The 21,234-nt window shown below is 56.8% G+C and overlaps 1 protein-coding gene across 1 annotated transcript in view; it reads right to left on the bottom strand.

The window, feature by feature from the left end:
• Nucleotides 1-21,234, bottom strand: part of asic4a (acid-sensing (proton-gated) ion channel family member 4a) — a 235,017-nt gene that overhangs the window by 11,736 nt on the left and 202,047 nt on the right. Inside the window, exons 3-7 of the mRNA XM_059965977.1 lie at nucleotides 11,555-11,682; nucleotides 6,540-6,696; nucleotides 5,097-5,153; nucleotides 2,258-2,411; nucleotides 1,554-1,645 (exon numbers count right to left, since the gene is read on the bottom strand). Of these exons, the coding sequence (XP_059821960.1) occupies nucleotides 1,554-1,645; nucleotides 2,258-2,411; nucleotides 5,097-5,153; nucleotides 6,540-6,696; nucleotides 11,555-11,682 (588 nt within the window). The remainder of the gene's footprint in view (nucleotides 1-1,553; nucleotides 1,646-2,257; nucleotides 2,412-5,096; nucleotides 5,154-6,539; nucleotides 6,697-11,554; nucleotides 11,683-21,234) is intronic.

Here is a 21,234-nt window from a genome sequence, read left to right as displayed (position 1 = left end):
TGTCGTAAAATTGGTTCCGCCGGGCTTAGCAGCTAAGCCACATGTGAACGTCAGGAGCTGGACTTGGTTGTCAGAGGCTATTTGAGATGCACACCATTGGCAGTTTTTCACAGCTTACCTCCGCCTCTGCCCCCCCACACCAGCTACGGCAACCTGAAGGAACCTTAGATGCGTTCCCTGCCTGTCATTCACAGTGCTGGCCTTTTCCTTTAGCCAATTGTTATGCATGGTGCAACTGGAGCAGATGCCCGTGACCACAAAAAACTGCAGAGAGTTGTGAACACGTCACAGAAACCAGCCCCTCCGTGTCTACATCTCCTGCTGCCTTGGTAAAGCAGCCAGAATCATCAAACACCCCTCCCACCCCGGACATTCTCTCTTCTCGCCCCTCCCATCAGTCAGAAGATACAAAAGCCTGAAATCATGGACCACCAGGCTGAAGGCCAGCTTGGATCCCACTGTGATAAGAATGGGCCTCTCGTACACTCACAACGTACACAATCTCCCAGTCTACCCCGTTATGGATCTCACTGCATTTTCTCTCTAACGCAGTACCCATGGGGTGCCACGGTAACGTAGGGGTTACTGCAACTCTATTGTGGCTCGGGGTGTTGGAGTTCAGAGTTCAATTCCGGTTTCCTCTGCAAACAAATTTGTATATTCTCCCTGTGACTGCAGGGGTTTCCTACCACGATCCAAAGATGTACCGGTTAGTAGGTTAATTAGTCATTGTAAATTGACCTAGGGATGAATGGGTCGCTGTGTGGTGTGGCTTGAAGGGCCTTTCTATGCTGTATCTCTAACAAATAAATGAATATTCTGTTTATGTTTACAACCTTGATGTAACGTGTATGGAATGAACCAAATCTCACTACATGTGATGATGATAAACTGATGTTCTGTACATTAAGCCCTCTGGGTGTCTCCTGGGGCAACCTCACCCACCCCGGTCCTGACCCCTGTTTGTTGCCCACACATCACCCATGACCCCTGCACCCTGTCACCTCCCCACCTTTCAGCCTGTTGATAAGACTGTGGGACATTGGAGCAGAATTAGGCCATTTGGCCCATCGAGTCTACTCCGCCATTCCATCAAGTCTGATATATTATCCCTCTCAATCCCACTCTCCTGTCTTCTCCCAGTAACCACTGACACCCTGACTAATCAGGAACCTATCAACTTTAAATACACTCAATGACTTTTCCTCCACAGCTGTCCATAGGAATTCCACGTCTGGCTAAAGAAATTGCTCCTCGTGTCCGTTCTGTAGGGATGTCCTTCTACCCTGAGGCTGTGCCCTCTGGTCCTAGACTCCCCCACTATAGAGAATATCCTCTCCACATCCACTCTGTCTAAGCTTTTCAATATTCAACAAGTTTCAATGAGGTCTTCCCTCGTTCTTCTAAACTCCAGTGAGTACAGACCCAGAGCCATCAAACACCCCTTAGGCTGAAGGTATCACCCCCTCACTCATGACCCCTTCAGCCTGTCACCCTACATCCTTGGCACCTTCACCCAGATGCCCCGGGCTCTGAAATATCCCTGCACTCACCCAGTAATCCCGCCACATCGTAGGCTTTCTTCTGTTCAATGGTTTCATAATTCAGTGCCTCAAAGTAGATGTCAAGCACTAGGTAGTTCTCCCTGTAACAGGGACAGGAAGAACAGAAATACAGCCTCCAGTCACAGCTCCACCCTCTCTCCCCACCCACCGCCTCCTGACCCTCACCAGGGGTGCTGGTGAGGATCTGTGAAACCCTTCCACCTCCTGGCGGTGTGGGGACGGTCACCTCTGAGTAGGAGAGCCTCAATCTTTCCCCACTCTGCCACCCTGCGCCAGACTAAAGAGCCCCACTACCAGAGCAGTCGGCGCAGCCCAGAGACCGACTCGAACCCATCAGCGCAGGCACCAACCCACACCTACCCCCCCGCCCCATTGACCCCCAACCCCAGACACTGATGCTCAATGCTGTTCCCACCCAATGACACCCCACCCTAGACTCCATCCTGCACCCACCAGCCCAGGAAGTGACCTCCGCCCACCCCACCACAAACACCGACCCTTTCCCATCAATGACCTTGGTCTCACTGCATCAGAGATCGTTGTCCATCCCCCCCCTCACCCTCTCTCCAACTTCCCCAGCCCTGATGAAAGGTCTTGAAATGCTATCCGGGTCTCTCCCTTCGCAGAAGCTGCCTGACCAGTGGAGCGGACTGGGGCCATGGGGGGGTGCTCCGACCCCCCGGAATACGTACTTGATGTTCTGCTCGGACGTGTTGAACCTCTTGGCGAGGAACTTGGACGACCCTCGCCGAGGGATTTTCACCATGGACAGCTCTTTGTTGTACCGTGTAACGTGGCATGGCGTCTCACACTCACAGCTGAAGTTGGCCATCGTGATGAGGTTATCTGGGCAGTGGATAACAAAGTGGTCAGAGTTTTGCCAAGTCCCTGCCATTCATTCAGCACCCACCTCCTCCCCAGTCAAGCACAACAGCACAGTACAGGCCTTTTGGCCCATGACGTTGAGCTGACCTTCTAAACAACTCTAAAATCAATCTAACCCTTCCCTCCCACATATCCCTCCGTTTTTCTATCATCCATGTGCCTATCTCATACCTCCAATTTACCTCCCACTACCACCAAGCCTCCATGCACCCACCCCTCTCCTAACTTTGATATCCCGCCCCATACTTTCTTCAATTCACCTTAAAATTATGCCCCCTTAGACTAGCCATTTCTGCCCTGGGAAGTGCTTCTGCTTGCCCTCTCTACACACATCTCATCTATCGAGTCACGTCTCATCCTCCTTTACTCCAAGGAGGAAAGCTGTGGCTCACTGAGACATGCTCTCTAATCCAGGCAGCGTCCTGGTAAATCTCTGCATCCTCTCTAAAGCTTCCCTATCCTTCCTAATGGGGCAACCTGAAATGAACGCAATGCTCCATTTGGGTTAACCAGGGTTTTGTAGAACTGCAGCATTACCTCATGGCTCTTGAACTCAGTTCCCTGACTAAGGAAGGCCAACACCACATGAACCTTCTTAACTTGCATTCCAGACCCCCAACTGCCCTTGAAGTGACCACCGAGCTCCTACAATCACCCCCCAACCCAATGGCACTGTGGGGGTGTCTCAGCCAGGATAATGGCTGCAGTTCAAGGAGACATCTTCTCAACCAGGAAGTCAAGGGGACAAGGACCCATCCCTCCCAGCCGGGATGTTCTCTCTTCTCCCATTTACCACCAGGCTCAAGGAGAGCGTTTACTGTGTTGTAATAAGACTAAAGAACATTCCCTCCTACATAGCTCTCCATTTTTCTATCATCCATGTGCCTAAGGTATCGGCCTCTACCACTGCCCCTGGCAGCACGTTCCACGCCCCCCCTCCTGTCTGTGTAAGAAAAACCTACCTCTGTCATCCACCGTACTTCATCTAGAACAATAAGATGGATTCCTAACCTCTCAATCGATCTTGTCCTTTCTCATCAATCTGTACTGCACTCTGGCTGTAGCCCTGCACTTTATCCAGCACTCTGTTATTGAGTACTACCTCAGTGTACGGTGTAACGAACTGATCTTGTTGCATGATATGCAAAACACTCCTCGCTGTATCTCGGTACTTGTGACAACATAAAACCGATTCCAATTCCAATTTCTGCTTACCTGACTATTCTCAACGAGAACATCCCCAGTTGATGAATGTCAACAGTAATGAATAATTAATTAAACATAGAGCATACTGTTAGCGGCCGCTTCATTAGGTAAACCTGCTCGTTAATGTGCATATCCAATCAGCCAATCATGTGGCAGCAACTCAATGCATAAAAAGCATGCAGACACGGTCAAGAGGTTCAGTTGTTGTTCTGACCAAACGTCAGAATGGGGAAGAAATATGATCTAAGTGGCTTTGACAGTGGAATGATTGTTGGTGCCAGACAGGGTGGTATGAGTGTGTCACAAACTGCTGATCTCCTAGGAATTTTACGCACAGCAGTCTCTAAAGTTTACAAAGAATGGTGTGAGAAACAAACATCCAGTGTTTCTGTGGATGAAAACACCTCGTTAATGAGAGAGGTCAGAGGAGAATGGCCAGACTGGCTCAAGCTGACAGGAAGATGACAGTAACTCAAATAACCACAGGTTACAACAGTGGTGCGCAGAGAAACATCTCTGAGTGCGTAACAGGCCGAGCCTGGAAGGAGATGGGCTACAGCGTCAGAAACCACAAACGTACACTAGTGGCCACTTTATTATGATCGGTACAGCACAGTACAGGCCCTTCAGCCCACAATGTTGAACCTATGCTTTAACCCACCCCAAGGTCAACCTGACCCTTTCCTCCCACATAGCCCCTCCATTTTTCTACCATAAATCCATCCCACACGAGGATTGGAATGGAATGCTGTGATCCCACAGCTTGCTGCCGGAGGTGAGACGGTAAATGCAGGTGATCGGAGGCAGCACCACCTTTAACAAACAGTGGAATTGGTTGATTACTGTCTCACGTGCCAGGATACAGCGAACACCTTGACCCAGGAGGTGGACCCATGGCAGTGAGGCGGGAGGCTGGGAGGAGGAGTGGCAATTGGGCCCATGTGGGCTGAGGGCCTGACTGCTTGGGAGGGTGTGATGTGTGTGAGGAAGGGCCTGGGGCGATTTACTCACTGACACCTGCAGCATGAGCTGGCATCTCACAGAAATGTACAGACACCAGGGGGGGGGTGGGTGTTGCTCCTGGGTGGGGGCCCTGGGATATGGGGTAAGTCTCTCAGGACGGGAATAGGGAGAAATTCCTTTCCTCAGAGGGTGTGGAGGGCAAGTCACCAGATAAATACCAAAGATTCTACAGATACTGAATATTCAGAGGAACTCTGTAGCATCCATGGAAAGGAATAAACAGGTGATACTTTGGCTCAGACCCTCAAGCAGGATGCAGGGTATAGTTTAAGAGGGGGTGGAGAGAAGGGAAATATTGAGGGGCACGAGGAGCTATCGACTGGACTGGCGGGGAGCGAGACGCAGACAGCCAGCCAGGACTGGTGCCGATACTGCCTGACCGAGCGGGCTGGCGGTCAGCACGGTGTGGGGCCTCACCCAAGGCTCTGTCGGCACACTCCATATACTCCTCCGGGGTACAGATGGGCTCCGTCCCTGACGAAGAGAAATACAGCGTTAGCTGGCAGCGATCAGAGCAGAACCAGTCCCCACCCACAAACACCCTCCCCCGCCACCACCCGCGTCTTGGACTCAGTGCCCACTCCCTGAGCCACCATTCAGTCAGGGAGGGAATTGCTGCCCCTCGGAGGGAGTGTGGTCATACCACTGGCTCAGGCCGACAGCAGACATGCCACCAACTTCTCCTGCAACCTCGGATCGAGGCGAGGAGACGTGTACAAAGGTGAGTTTTGGAACCCTCTTCTTTTCCAGACGACAGGACCTTAAACGAGGCACAACTGTGAAATGTTAGGTGATAATTGGTTAATTGGCAGTAGCCAATAATAAAGAGGATAGGGTCAAGCTGAGCGGCCATTGTGGGAGCGGGCCAGTGTTTGAGTGGGGAGCTGAGGGTTTGGCTTAACGGGCTTTTGGCGAGAAGAGGTGGAAACTATGGTGAGGTTTGTTAACTTCTCTTTTATCGTTGCGTGGGTAGAGGAGAGGTAATTAGGTGGTAACAGCCAATAAGCAGAGGTTAGGTTTAAGCAGAGTGGCCATTCTGGGAGTGAGCTAGCATCAGAGTGCAGAGCTTGAGGCTTTGGCAAGGAAGGGTAGAGGCTAGAACTTGAGGAGGCTAATATCCTTGTGGGACGGTTTATAGTGCTGCCCTGTGGGGGTTACAGGGGGATGGGCAGAGCAGATAGTGGAGTGGTTGTGGGGAGAGGTGTCGTTAAGCCTGTAGGAGCTGGGACATTATACATCATATTGCAGTTGTGTAAGATGTCAGTGAGGCCGCAGTTGGAGTTCTGTGTATCGTTTTCGGTCACTGTTCTAGGACAAGCTGTGCTTCAAGTAGAGAGTGCAGGAAAGATTTACAAGGATGCTGCCAGGTCTAAAGTCTGCGTTTTAGGGTGAGGTTGGCTAAGTGAGGTCTTTATTTCTTGGAACGTAGGAGAGCGAGGAGTGACCTTTTGAAAGTTTTCAGAATTATGAGGAGCATCGATAAGGTGGATCACAACAGCTTTTACCCCCAGGGTAGGAGAGTCCAAACCTACAGGCCACAGATTTAAGGTGAGAGGGGGAAGATTTAAAAGGGAGCTGAGAGACAACTTTTTCACACAGAGTGTGGCGAGTGAGTGGAACGAGCTGCCAGAGGAAGTGGTTGAGGCAGGTACAGTAGTATCTTGTAAGAAGCATTTGCATGGTACATGGAGAGTCGGGGCTAGAAGGGATTGGGGCTGAATGCAAGAAATTGGGACAAGATGGGTGAGAACCATAGTCAGCATGGACTGATGGGCCAAAGCGCCTATTGCTCTATGACTCACCCCTTCCAGTGCAAATCATACCCCCCCCCCCGAGACACGCATACACAACCCGTCTCACCTGGCATGTGCACCATCCGACACTGACACTCCCGCAGCACCGCCTGCTTCTCGCAGTTGATGCGACAGGCGGCCAGACTGTAGTTGAGGTACCCAGGCACCAAGCTGCCCTGTAACTCCGAGCGACAGTTCCCCCACGGACGGGGCAGGTACGTCAGCTGCGGGGAGGAAGAGACACAGTAACTGGCAGTGGTGGACAATTGAACCTTGCTGAGATGCTCACAGTGGCAAAAAGCAGATGGGGTTCAAACCCACCCAGGGCGACGACAGCACGTCAGACATAGAGTGAAGCTCCCTCCACACTGTCCCATCACACACTCCCGGAGTCAGATACAGAGTGAAGCTCCCTCCACACTGTCCCATCACACACTCCCAGGGTCAGACACAGAGTGAAACTCCCACCACACTGTCCCATCACACACTCCCAGGGTCAGACACAAAGTGAAGCTCCCTCCACACTGTCCCATCACACACTCCCAGGGTCAGGCATAGAGCGAAGCTCCCTCTACACTGTCCCATCACACACTCCCAGGGTCAGACACAGAGTGAAGCTCCCTCTACACTGTCCCATCACACACTCCCAGGGTCAGACACAGAGTGAAACTCCCTCCACACTGTCCCATCACACACTCCCAGGGTCAGACATAGAGTGAAGCTCCCTCCACACTGTCCCATCACACACTCCCAGGGTCAGACACAGAGTGAAGCTCCCTCCACACTGTCCCATCACACACTCCCAGGGTCAGACACAGAGTGAAGCTCCCTCTACACTGTCCCATCACACACTCCCGGAGTCAGATACAGAGTGAAGCTCCCTCCACACTGTCCCATCACACACTCCCAGGGTCAGACACAGAGTGAAACTCCCTCTACACTGTCCCATCACACATTCCCAGGGTCAGACACAGAGTGAAACTCCCTCTACACTGTCCCATCACACATTCCCAGGGTCAGACATAGAGTGAAGCTCCCTCTACACCGTCCCATCACACACTCCCGGGGTCAGACACAGAGTGAAGCTCCCTCTACACTGTCCCATCACACACTCCCAGGGTCAGACACAGAGTGAAGCTCCCTCTACACTGTCCCATCACACGCTCTCAGGGTCAGACACAGAGTGAAACTCCCTCTACACTGTCCCATCACACACTCCCAGGGTCAGACACAGAGTGAAACTCCCTCTACACTGTCCCATCACACACTCCCAGGGTCAGACATAGAGTGAAGCTCCCTCCACACTGTCCCATCACACACTCCCGGAGTCAGATACAGAGTGAAGCTCCCTCTACACTGTCCCATCACACACTCCCAGGGTCAGACACAGAGTGAAGCTCCCTCCACACTGTCCCATCACACACTCCCAGGGTCAGACACAGAGTGAAGCTCCCTCCACACTGTCCCATCACACACTCCCAGGGTCAGACACAGAGTGAAGCTCCCTCTACACTGTCCCATCACACACTCCCGGAGTCAGATACAGAGTGAAGCTCCCTCCACACTGTCCCATCACACACTCCCAGGGTCAGACACAGAGTGAAACTCCCTCTACACTGTCCCATCACACATTCCCAGGGTCAGACACAGAGTGAAACTCCCTCTACACTGTCCCATCACACATTCCCAGGGTCAGACATAGAGTGAAGCTCCCTCTACACCGTCCCATCACACACTCCCGGGGTCAGACACAGAGTGAAGCTCCCTCTACACTGTCCCATCACACACTCCCAGGGTCAGACACAGAGTGAAGCTCCCTCTACACTGTCCCATCACACGCTCTCAGGGTCAGACACAGAGTGAAACTCCCTCTACACTGTCCCATCACACACTCCCAGGGTCAGACACAGAGTGAAACTCCCTCTACACTGTCCCATCACACACTCCCAGGGTCAGACACAGAGTGAAGCTCCCTCCACACTGTCCCATCACACACTCCCGGGGACAAATACAGAGTGAAGCTCCCTCCACACTGTCCCATCACACACTCCCAGGGTCAGACACAGAGTGAAGCTCCCTCTACACTGTCCCATCACACACTCCCAGGGTCAGACACAGAGTGAAACTCCCTCTACACTGTCCCATCACACACTCTCAGGGTCAGACATAGACTGAAGCTCCCTCCACACTGTCCCATCACACACTCTCAGGGTCAGACATAGAGTGAAGCTCCCTCTACACTGTCCCATCACACACTCTCAGGGTCAGACACAGAGTGAAACTCCCTCTACACTGTCCCATCACACACTCCCGGGGTCAGACACAGAGTGAAACTCCCTCTACACTGTCCCATCACACACTCCCGGGGTCAGACACAGAGTGAAGCTCCCTCTACACTGTCCCATCACACACTCCCAGGGTCAGACACAGAGTGAAGCTCCCTCTACACTGTCCCATCACACACTCCCGGGGTCAGACACAGAGTGACTCTCCCTCTACACTGTCCCATCACACAGTCCTGGGGTCAGACACAGAGTGAAGCTCCCTCTACACTGTCCCATCACACACTCCCGGGGTCAGACACAGAGTGAAACTCCCTCTACACTGTCCCATCACACACGCCCAGGGTCAGACACAGAGTGAAGCTCCCCCCACACTGTCCCATCACACACTCCCAGGATCAGACACAGAGTGAAGCTCCCTCCACACTGTCCCATCATGGCAACATTCTGGTGTAATGTCTATTGTCTGTTTGTAGTGCAGTAATTGTGTTTGCCACTGTTTTGTATATATTGTATAGCACCGATATTTGTAATAAAGGATTTTGTAATTATTTAAAAAAAAGGGTCAGACACAGAGTGAAACTCCCTCTACACTATCTCATCACACACTCCCAGGGTCAGACACAGAGTGAAGCTCCCTCTACACTGTCCCATCACACACTCCCAGGGTCAGACACAGAGAGAGACTCCCTCTACACTGTGCCATCACACACTCCCGGGGTCAGACACAGAGTGAAGCTCCCTCTACACTATCTCATCACACACTCCCAGGGTCAGACACAGAGTGAAGCTCCCTCTACACTGTCCCATCACACACTCCCAGGGTCAGACACAGAGAGAGACTCCCTCTACACTGTGCCATCACACACTCCCGGGGTCAGATACAGAGTGACTCTCCCTCTACACTGTCCCATCACACACTCCCGGGGTCAGACACAGAGTGAAGCTCCCTCTACACTGTCCCATCACACACTCCCGGGGTCAGACACAGAGTGAAGCTCCCTCCACACTGTCCCATCACACACTCCCAGGATCAGATGCAGGGATCCCTGGTGCATTGGGGATGTATTGTCAGGAAGAATGGGCACGGAAACCTCCTCGTTGTGTTCCTGCGCCAGGACATGGTGACCATTCACAGGCCACTCTGCCTGTGCCAACCCCTGAGGACACATCCGTATCTGATCTCACTGGACAGAGCGTATATGGTATCTGCTAGAGACCTTCCAGCACAACTGGTCACAGCAACGGCTCAACACACCCAAAATGCTGGAGGAACTCAGCAGGTCAGGCAGCATCTGTGGAGGGGAGTAAAGAGGCAATGTTTTCTCTGAGACCCCATCCGGACTGCCAAACTTTCTGAGGGTTTTGGCCTGAATGTTCAGTTCTTCCAACATTTTGTATGGGTTCCCTGCATCTGCAGAAGCTGTTGGGATTTTAATAGACAATAGACAATAGGTGCAAAAGTAGACCATTCGGCCCCTTTGAGCCTGCACCGCCATTTTGAGATCATGGCTGATCAACTACTATCAATACCTGGTTCCTGCCTTGTCCCCATATCCCTTGATTCCCCTATCCATAAGATACCTATCTAGCTCCTTCTTGAAAGCATCCAGAGAATTGGCCTCCACTACCTTCCAAGGCAGTGCATTCCAGACCCCCACAACTCTCTGGGAGAAGAAGTTTTTCCTGAAATCTGTCCTAAATGACCTACCCCTTATTCTCAAACCATGCCCTCTGGTACTGGACTGTCCCAGCATCTGGAACACATTTCCTGCCTTTATCTTGTCCAATCCCTTAATAATCTTATATGTTTCAATCAGATCCCCTCTCAATCTCCTTAATTCCAGCGTGTACAAGCCCAGTCTCTCTAACCTCTCTGCATAAGACAGTCCAGACATCCCAGGAATTAACCACGTGAATCTATGCTGCACTTCCTCTACAGCCAGGATGACCTTCCTTAACCCTGGAGACCAAAACTGTACACAATACTCCAGGTGTGGTCTCACCAGGGCTCTGTACAAATGTAAAAGGATTTCCTTGCTCTTGTACTCAATTCCCTTTGTAATAAAGGCCAACATTCCATTAGCCTTCTTCACTGCCTGCTGCACTTGCTCATTCGCCTTCAGTGACTGATGAACAAGGACTCCTAGATCTCTTTGTATTTCTCCCTTACCTAACTCTACACCGTTCAGATAATAATCTGCCTTCCTGTTCTTACTCCCAAAGTGGATAACCTCACACTTATTCACATTAAACGCCATCTGCCAAGTACCTGCCCACTCACCCAGCTTATCCAAGTCACCCTGAATTCTCCTAACATCCTCATCACGTCACACTGCCACCCAGCTTAGTATCATCAGCAAATTTGCTGATGTTATTCTCAATGCCTTCATCCAAATTGTTGATGTAAATCGTAAACAGCTGTGGTCCCAATACCGAACCCTGTGGCACCCCACTAGTCACCACCTGCCATTCCTAGAAACACCCATTCACTGCTACCCTTTGCTTTCTATCTGCCAACCAGTTTTCTATCCATGTCAATGTCTTCCCCCCCCCCCCCAATGCCATGAGCTTTGATTTTACCCACCAATCTCCTATGTGGGACCTTATCAAATGATGGGACCTTACTGATGATGTTGGGGTAGGAATGGTCAGACAGGCAGATGGAGAGAAGACGGACTGTAATGATGATGTTGGGGTAGGAATGGTCAGACAGGCAGATGGAGAGAAGACGGACTGTAATGATGATGTTGGGGTAGGAATGGTCAGACAGGCAGATGGAGAGAAGATGGACTGGTACCCGCTGTTCCTGGCACGACACAAAGGTCTGGAATCCGGGAGGAACCCCAAAGCCGAGCTGGTGGATGAAGGGAGGTTCATGCTGTCCGTGTATCTGGACACGAATCCCCGCCTCGAACGACGTCTCGTCTGAAAGCGAAACACCCCAAAACATCAGTTAGAGCATCAGGGTCCAACATTACCAGGGACAGACCCCACACACTGACCCTCACCGGGGTACAGTCCCACACACACACTCCCTCTCTGGGGGACGGTCTCACACACACACTGACCCTCACTGGGGGACAGACCCACACATACTGACCCTCACAGGGGGACGGTCCCACACACACACTGACCCTCACTGGGGGACGGTCCCACAAACACACTGACCCTCACTGGGGGACAGTCCCACACACACACTGACCCTCACTGGGGGACAGTCCCACCCACACACTGACCCTCACTGGGGGACAGTCCAACCCACACACTGACCCTCACTGGGGGACAGTCCCACACACACTGACCCCCACTGGGGGACTATCCCACACCCACTGACCTTCACTGGGGGACGGTCCCACACACAGTGACACTCTCTGGGGGACGGTCCCACACACAAACTGACCCTCACTGGGGGACAGTCCCACTCACACACTGACCCTCACTGGGAGACAGTCCCACAGACACACTTACCCTCACTGGGGGACAGTCCCACACACACACTGACCCTCACTGGGGAAACGGTCCCACACACACACACTGACCCTCACTGGGGGACAGTCCCACACACACACTGACCCCCACTGGGGGACAGTCCCACTCACACACTGACCCTCACTGGGGGACAGTCCCACACACACTGACCCCCACTGGGGGACTATCCCACACCCACTGACCTTCACTGGGGGACGGTCCCACACACAGTGACACTCTCTGGGGGACGGTCCCACACACAAACTGACCCTCACTGGGGGACAGTCCCACTCACACACTGACCCTCACTGGGAGACAGTCCCACAGACACACTTACCCTCACTGGGGCATGGTCCCACACACACACTGACCCTCACTGGAGGACGGTCCCACACACACACTGACCCTCACTGGGGGCGGTCCCACACACACACACTGACCCTCACTGGGGGACAGTCCCACACACACACTAACCCTCACTGGGGAACACTCTCACACACACACTGACCCTCACTGGGGGACAGAACCCACACACACTGACCCTCACTGGGGGACGGTCCCACACACACACACACTGACCCTCACTGGAGGACGGTCCCACACACACACACACTGACCCTCACTGGAGGACGGTCCCACACACACACACACTGACCCTCACTGGGACACGGTCCCACACACACACACACTGACCCTCCCTGGAGGACGGTCCCACACACACACTGACCCTCACTGGGGGACGGTCCCACACACACACACTGACCCTCACTGGGGGACAGAACCCACACACACTGACCCTCACTGGGGGACGGTCCCACACACACACACACTGACCCTCACTGGAGGACGGTCCCACACACACACACACTGACCCTCACTGGAGGACGGTCCCACACACACACACACTGACCCTCACTGGGACACGGTCCCACACACACACACACTGACCCTCCCTGGAGGACGGTCCCACACACACACTGACCCTCACTGGGGGACGGTCCCACACACACACACTGACCCTCACTGGGGGATGGTCCCACACACACACTGACCCTCACTGGGGGACAGTCCCACACACACACTGACCCTCACTGGGGGACGGTCCCACACACACACTGACCCTCACTGGGGGACAGTCCCACACACACACTGACCCTCACTGGGGGACAGTCCCACACACACACTGACCCTCACTGGGGGACGGTCCCACACACACACTGACCCTCACTAGGGGACGGACCCACACACACACACTGACCCTAACTGGGGGACGGTCTCACATTCACACACTGACCCTCACTGGGGGACGGTCCCACACACACACTGACCCTCACTGGGGGAACGGTCCCACACACACTCTGACCCTCACTGGGGGAACGGTCCCACACACACTCTGACCCTCACTGGGGGAACGGTCCCACACACACTCTGACCCTCACTGGGGGACGGTCCAACACACACACTGACCCTCACTGGGGCACGGTCCCACACACACACTGACCCTCACTGGGGCACGGTCCCACACACACACTGACCCTCACTGGGGCACGGTCCCACACACACACTGACCCTCACTGGGGGACAGTCCCACACACACACTGACCCTCACTGGGTGACGGTCCCACATTCACACACTGGCCCTCACTGGGGGACGGTCCCACACACACACTGACCCTCACTGGGGGATGGACCCACACACACTGACCCTCACTGGGGGACAGTCCCACACACACACTGACCCTCACTGGGGGACGGTCCCACACACACACTGACCCTCACTGGGGGACGGTCCAACACACACACTGACCTTCACTGGGGGACAGTCCCACACTCACACTGACCCTCCCTAGGGGACGGTCCCACACACACACTGACCCTCACTGGGTGACGGTCCCACATTCACACACTGTCCCTCAATGGGGGACGGTCCCACACACACACTCTGACCCTCACTGGGGGACGGTCCCAAACACACACTGACCCTCACTGGGGGATGGACCCACACACACTGACCCTCACTGGGGGACAGTCCCACACACACACACTGACCCTCAGTGGGGGATGGACCCACACACACTTACCCTCACTGGGGGACAGTCCCACACACACACACTGACCCTCACTGGGGGACGGTCCCACACACACACTGACTCTCACTGGGGGATGGACCCACACACACTGACCCTCACTGGGGCAAGGTCCCACACACACACTGACCCTCACTGGGGGACGGTCCCACACACACACTGACCCTCACTGGGGCAAGGTCCCACACACACACTGACCCTCACTGAGGGACGGACCCACACACACACTGACCCTCACTGGGGGATGGACCCACACACACTGACCCTCACTGGGGGACAGTCCCACACACACACACTGACCCTCACTGGGGGACAGTCCCACACACACACTGACCCTCACTGGGGGACGGTCCCACACACACACTGACCCTCACTGGGGGACAGTCCCACACACACACTGACCCTCACTGGGGGACGGTCCCACACACACACTGACCCTCACTGGGGGACAGTCCCACACACACACTGACCCTCACTGGGGGACGGTCCCACACACACACTGACCCTCACTAGGGGACGGACCCACACACACACACACTGACCCTCACTGGGGGACGGTCTCACATTCACACACTGACCCTCACTGGGGGACGGTCCCACACACACACTGACCCTCACTAGGGGACGGACCCACACACACACACTGACCCTCACTGGGGGACGGTCTCACATTCACACACTGACCCTCACTGGGGGAACGGTCCCACACACACTCTGACCCTCACTGGGGGAACGGTCCCACACACACTCTGACCCTCACTGGGGGAACGGTCCCACACACACTCTGACCCTCACTGGGGGAACGGTCCCACACACACTCTGACCCTCACTGGGGGACGGTCCAACACACACACTGACCCTCACTGGGGCACGGTCCCACACACACACTGACCCTCACTGGGGCACGGTCCCACACACACACTGACCCTCACTGGGGGACAGTCCCACACACACACTGACCCTCACTGGGGGACGGTCCCACACACACACTGACCCTCACTGGGGGATGGACCCACACACACTGACCCTCACTGGGGGACAGTCCCACACACACACTGACCCTCACTGGGGGACGGTCCCACACACACACTGACCCTCACTGGGGGACGGTCCAACACACACACTGACCTTCACTGGGGGACAGTCCCACACTCACACTGACCCTCCCTAGGGGACGGTCCCACACACACACTGACCCTCACTGGGTGACGGTCCCACATTCACACACTGTCCCTCACTGGGGGACGGTCCCACACACACACTCTGACCCTCACTGGGGGACGGTCCTAAACACACACTGACCCTCACTGGGGGATGGACCCACACACACTGACCCTCACTGGGGGACAGTCCCACACACACACACTGACCCTCAGTGGGGGATGGACCCACACACACTGACCCTCACTGGGGGACAGTCCCACACACACACACTGACCCTCACTGGGGGATGGACCCACACACACTGACCCTCACTGGGGGACAGTCCCACACACACACACTGACCCTCACTGGGGGACGGTCCCACACACACACGGACCCTCACTGGGGCAAGGTCCCACACACACTGACCCTCACTGGGGGACGGTCCCACACACACACTGACCCTCACTGGGGGACAGTCCCACACACACACACTGACCCTCACTGGGGGATGGACCCACACACACTGACCCTCACTGGGGGACAGTCCCACACACACACACTGACCCTCACTGGGGGACGGTCCCACACACACACTGACCCTCACTGGGGCAAGGTCCCACACACACACTGACCCTCACTGGGGGACGGTCCCACACACACACTGACCCTCACTGGGGGATGGACCCACACACACTGACCCTCACTGGGGGACAGTCCCACACACACACACTGACCCTCACTGGGGGACGGTCCCACGCACACACTGACCCTCACTGGGGGATGGTCCCACACACACTGACCCTCACTGGGGGACGGTCCCACACACACACTGACCCTCACTGGGGGATGGTCCCACACACACTGACCCTCACTGGGGGACAGTCCCACACACTCACTGACCCTCACTGGGGGACGGTCCCACACGCATACTGACCCTCACTGGGGGATGGTCCCACACACACTGACCCTCACTGGGGGACAGGTTTGTAATCTCTGGATTATCTGTAGTTCCATGCGCCTGTGAGGCCAAGTCCAGAAAGATAAAACAGATGAATGTGTGACGGAAGTGTTGCTTTGGGGGCAAGGGATCTGGTACCAGGAGCATTGGGGTCACCTCTAGCACAGGGGTGAAGGACAGATTACACTGCGCCCTAATGAAGCCTCTCAGTCTGGAATGGTGATAGATGATTCTTCTTCGTAGTCCCTCTGAGTTCCCCCAGCACCCTGCCTGTTGCTCAGGACAGCTATGAGGATGGACAACGATGGTAAGGTCACGCAGCCTTGGGTAGTTAGTCAAGAAGAAATGAAGAAAAGGAAATGTATTAGGTTGAGGAAACTGAAATCAAACAGAGCCCTTGAGGATTATAAAGAAACCAGTGAAGAACTAAAGAAGGGAATTAGGAAAGCCAGGAGGGGCAGTGCCTGGGTGGATGGGCAGGGTAGATTAGGGCTGTGGGCAGTGCCTGGGTGGATGGGCAGGGTAGATTAGGGCTGTGGGCAGTGCCTGGGTGGATGGGCAGGTAGATTAGGGCTGTGGGCAGAGCCTGGGTGGATGGGCAGGGTAGATGAGGGCTGTGGGCAGTGCCCAGGGGGATGGGCAGGGTAGATGAGGGCTGTGGGCAGTACCCGGGTGGATGGGCAGGGTAGATGAGGGTTGTGGGCAGTGCCCAGGTGGATGGGCAGGGTAGATGAGGGCTGTGGGCAGTGCCTGGGTGGATGGGCAGGGTAGGTTAGGGCTGTGGGCAGTGCCTGGGTGGATGGGCAGGGTAGATGAGGGCTGTGGGCAGTGCCTGGGTGGATGGGTAGGGTAGGTTAGGGCTGTGGGCAGTGCCTGGGTGGATGGGTAGGGTAGATCAGGGCTGTGGGCAGTGCCCGGGTGGATGGGCAGGGTAGATTAGGGCTGTGGGCAGTGCCCGGGTGGATGGGCAGGGTAGATTAGGGCTGTGGGCAGTGCCCGGGTGGATGGGTAGGGTAGATCAGGGCTGTGGGCAGTGCCCGGGCGGATGGGCTGGGTAGATTAGGGCTGTGGGCAGTGCCCGGGTGGATGGGCAGGTAGGTTAGGGCTGTGGGCAGTGCCCGGGTGAATGGGCAGGTAGATTAGGGCTGTGGGCAGTGCCCGGGTGGATGGGCAGGGTAGGTTAGGGCTGTGGGCAGTGCCTGGGTGATGGGCAGGGTAGATTAGGGCTGTGGGCAGTGCCTGGGTGGATGGGCAGGGTAGGTTAGGGCTGTGGGCAGTGCCCGGGTGGATGGGCAGGGTAGGTTAGGGCTGTGGGCAGTGCCTGGGTGGATGGGTTGGGTAGATTAAGGCTGTGGGCAGTGCCCGGGTGGATGGGCAGGGTAGATGAGGGCTGTGGGCAGTGCCCAGGTGGATGGGCAGGGTAGATTAGGGCTGTGGGCAGTGCCCGGGTGGATGGGCAGAGTAGATTAGGGCTGTGGGCAGTGCCCGGGTGGATGGGCAGGGTAGGTTAGGGCTGTGGGCAGTGCCTGGGTGGATGGGCAGAGTAGATTAGGGCTGTGGGCAGTGCCTGGGTGGATGGGCAGAGTAGATTAGGGCTGTGGGCAGTGCCCGGGTGGATGGGCAGGGTAGATCAGGGCTGTGGGCAGTGCCTGGGTGGATGGGCAGAGTAGATTAGGGCTGTGGGCAGTGCCTGGGTGGATGGGCAGGGTAGATTAGGGCTGTGGGCAGTGCCCGGGTGGATGGGCAGGGTAGGTTAGGGCTGTGGGCAGTGCCTGGGTGGATGGGCAGAGTAGGTTAGGGCTGTGGGCAGTGCCCGGGTGGATGGGCAGAGTAGATTAGGGCTCTGGGCAGTGCCCGGGTGGATGGGCAGGGTAGGTTAGGGCTGTGGGCAGTGCCCGGGTGGATGGGCAGGGTAGATTAGGGCTGTGGGCAGTGCCCGGGTGGATGGGCAGGGTAGGTTAGGGCTGTGGGCAGTGCCCGGGTGGATGGGCAGGTAGATTAGGGCTGTGGGCAGTGCCCGGGTGGATGGGCAGTGTAGGTTAGGGCTGTGGGCAGTGCCTGGGTGGATGGGCAGGGTAGATGAGGGCTGTGGGCAGTGCCCGGGTGGATGGGCAGGGTAGATGAGGGCTGTGGGCAGTGCCCGGGTGGATGGGCAGGGTAGGTTAGGGCTGTGGGCAGTGCCCGGGTGGATGGGCAGGGTAGATTAGGGCTGTGGGCAGTGCCCGGGTGGATGGGCAGGGTAGGTTAGGGCTGTGGGCAGTGCCCGGGTGGATGGGCAGGGTAGATTAGGGCTGTGGGCAGTGCCCGGGTGGATGGGCAGTGTAGATGAGGGCTGTGGGCAGTGCCCGGGTGAATGGGCAGGGTAGATGAGGGCTGTGGGCAGTGCCCGGGTGGATGGGCAGGGTAGGTTAGGGCTGTGGGCAGTGCCCGGGTGGATGGGCAGGGTAGATGAGGGCTGTGGGCAGTGCCCGGGTGGATGGGCAGGGTAGGTTAGGGCTGTGGGCAGTGCCCGGGTGGATGGGCAGGGTAGGTTAGGGCTGTGGGCAGTGCCCGGGTGGATGGGCAGAGTAGATGAGGGCTGTGGACAGTGCCTGGGTGGATGGGCAGGGTAGATGAGGGCTGTGGGCAGTGCCCGGGTGGATGGGCAGTGTAGATTAGGGCTGTGGGCTGTGCCCGGGTGGATGGGCAGGGTAGATGAGGGCTGTGGGCAGTGCCCGGGTGAATGGGCAGTGTAGGTTAGGGCTGTGGGCAGTGCCCGGGTGGATGGGCAGGGTAGGTTAGGGCTGTGGGCAGTGCCCGGGTGGATGGGCAGGGTAGATGAGGGCTGTGGGCAGTGCCCGGTTGGATGGGCAGAGTAGGTTAGGGCTGTGGGCAGTGCCCGGGTGGATGGGCAGGGTAGATTAGGGCTGTGGGCAGTGCCCGGGTGGATGGGCAGGGTAGGTTAGGGCTGTGGGCAGTGCCCGGGTGGATGGGCAGGGTAGATTAGGGCGGTGGGCAGTGCCCGGGTGGATGGGCAGGGTAGGTTAGGGCTGTGGGCAGTGCCCGGGTGGATGGGCAGGGTAGGTTAGGGCTGTGGGCAGTGCCCGGGTAGATGGGCAGGGTAGATTAAGGCTGTGGGCAGTGCCCGGGTGGATGGGCAGGTAGATTAGGGCTGTGGGCAGTGCCCGGGTGGATGGGCAGGTAGATTAGGGCTGTGAGCAGTGCCTGGGTGGATGGGCAGGTAGATTAGGGCTGTGGGCAGTGCCCGGGTTGATGGGCAGGGTAGGTTAGGGCTGTGGGCAGTGCCTGGGTGGATGGGCAGGGTAGATGAGGGCTGTGGGCAGTGCCCGGGTGGATGGGCAGGGTAGATTAGGGCTGTGGGCAGTGCCCGGGTGGATGGGCAGGTAGATTAGGGCTGTGGGCAGTGCCCGGGTGGATGGGCAGGGTAGGTTAGGGCTGTGGGCAGTGCCTGGGTGGATGGGGCAGGGTAGGTTAGGGCTGTGGGCAGTGCCCAGATGGATGGGCAGGGTAGGTTAGGGCTGTGGGCAGTGCCCGGATGGATGGGCAGGGTAGATTATGGCTGTGGGCAGTGCCTGGGTGGATGGGCAGGGTAGATTAGGGCTCTGGGCAGTGCCAGGGTGGATGGGCAGGGTAGGTTAGGGCTGTGGGCAGTGCCCGGGTGGATGGGCAGAGTAGATTAGGGCTGTGGGCAGTGCCCGGATGGATGGGCAGGGTAGATAATGGCTGTGGGCAGTGCCTGGGTGGATGGGCAGGGTAGATTAGGGCTCTGGGCAGTGCCAGGGTGGATGGGCAGGGTAGGTTAGGGCTGTGGGCAGTGCCCGGGTGGATGGGCAGGGTAGGTTAGGGCTGTGGGCAGTGCCCGGGTGGATGGGCAGGGTAGGTTAGGGCTGTGGGCAGTGCCCGGATGGATGGGCAGGGTAGATTATGGCTGTGGGCAGTGCCTGGGTGGATGGGCAGGGTAGATTAGGGCTGTGGGCAGTGCCAGGGTGGATGTGCAGGGTAGGTTAGGGCTGTGGGCAGCGCCCAGGTGGATGGGCAGGGTAGGATAGGGCTGTGGGCAGTGCCCGGGTGGATGGGCAGGGTAGGTTAGGGCTGTGGGCAGTGCCCGGGTGGATGGGCAGGGTAGATTAGGGCTGTGGGCAGTGCCCGGGTGGATGGGCAGTGTAGATCAGGGCTGTGGGCAGTGCCCGGGTGGATGGGCAGGGTAGATGAGGGCTGTGGGCAGTCCCGGGTGGATGGGCAGTGTAGGTGAGGGCTGTGGGCAGTGCCTGGGTGGATGGGCAGGGTAGATGAGGGCTGTGGGCAGTGCCCGGGTGGATGGGCAGGGTAGATGAGGGCTGTGGGTAGTGCCCGGGTGGATGGGCAGGGTAGATGAGGGCTGTGGGCAGTGCCCGGGTGGATGGGCAGGGTAGATGAGGGCTGTGGGCAGTGCCCAGGTGGATGGGCAGGGTAGATGAGGGCTGTGGGCAGTGCCCAGGTGGATGTGCAGGGTAGGTTAGGGCTGTGGGCAGTGCCCAGGTGGATGGGCAGGGTAGATCAGGGCTGTGGGAGGTGCCCGGGTGGATGGGCAGGGTAGGTTAGGGCTGTGGGCAGTGCCTGGGTGGATGGGCAGGGTAGGTTAGGGCTGTGGGCAGTGCCAGGGTGGATGGGCAGGGTAGGTTAGGGCTGTGGGCAGTGCCCGGGTGGATGGGCAGGGTAGGTTAGGGCTGTGGGCAGTGCCTGGGTGGATGGGCAGGGTAGGTTAGGGCTGTGGGCAGTGCCCGGGTGGATGGGCAGGGTAGATTATGGCTGTGGGCAGTGCCCGGGTGGATGGGCAGG

This window comes from Hypanus sabinus, chromosome 4 (genome assembly GCF_030144855.1).
Source record: "Hypanus sabinus isolate sHypSab1 chromosome 4, sHypSab1.hap1, whole genome shotgun sequence".
Taxonomy (NCBI): Eukaryota; Metazoa; Chordata; class Chondrichthyes; order Myliobatiformes; family Dasyatidae; genus Hypanus; species Hypanus sabinus.
This window is presented reverse-complemented; position numbering and strand designations above follow the sequence as displayed.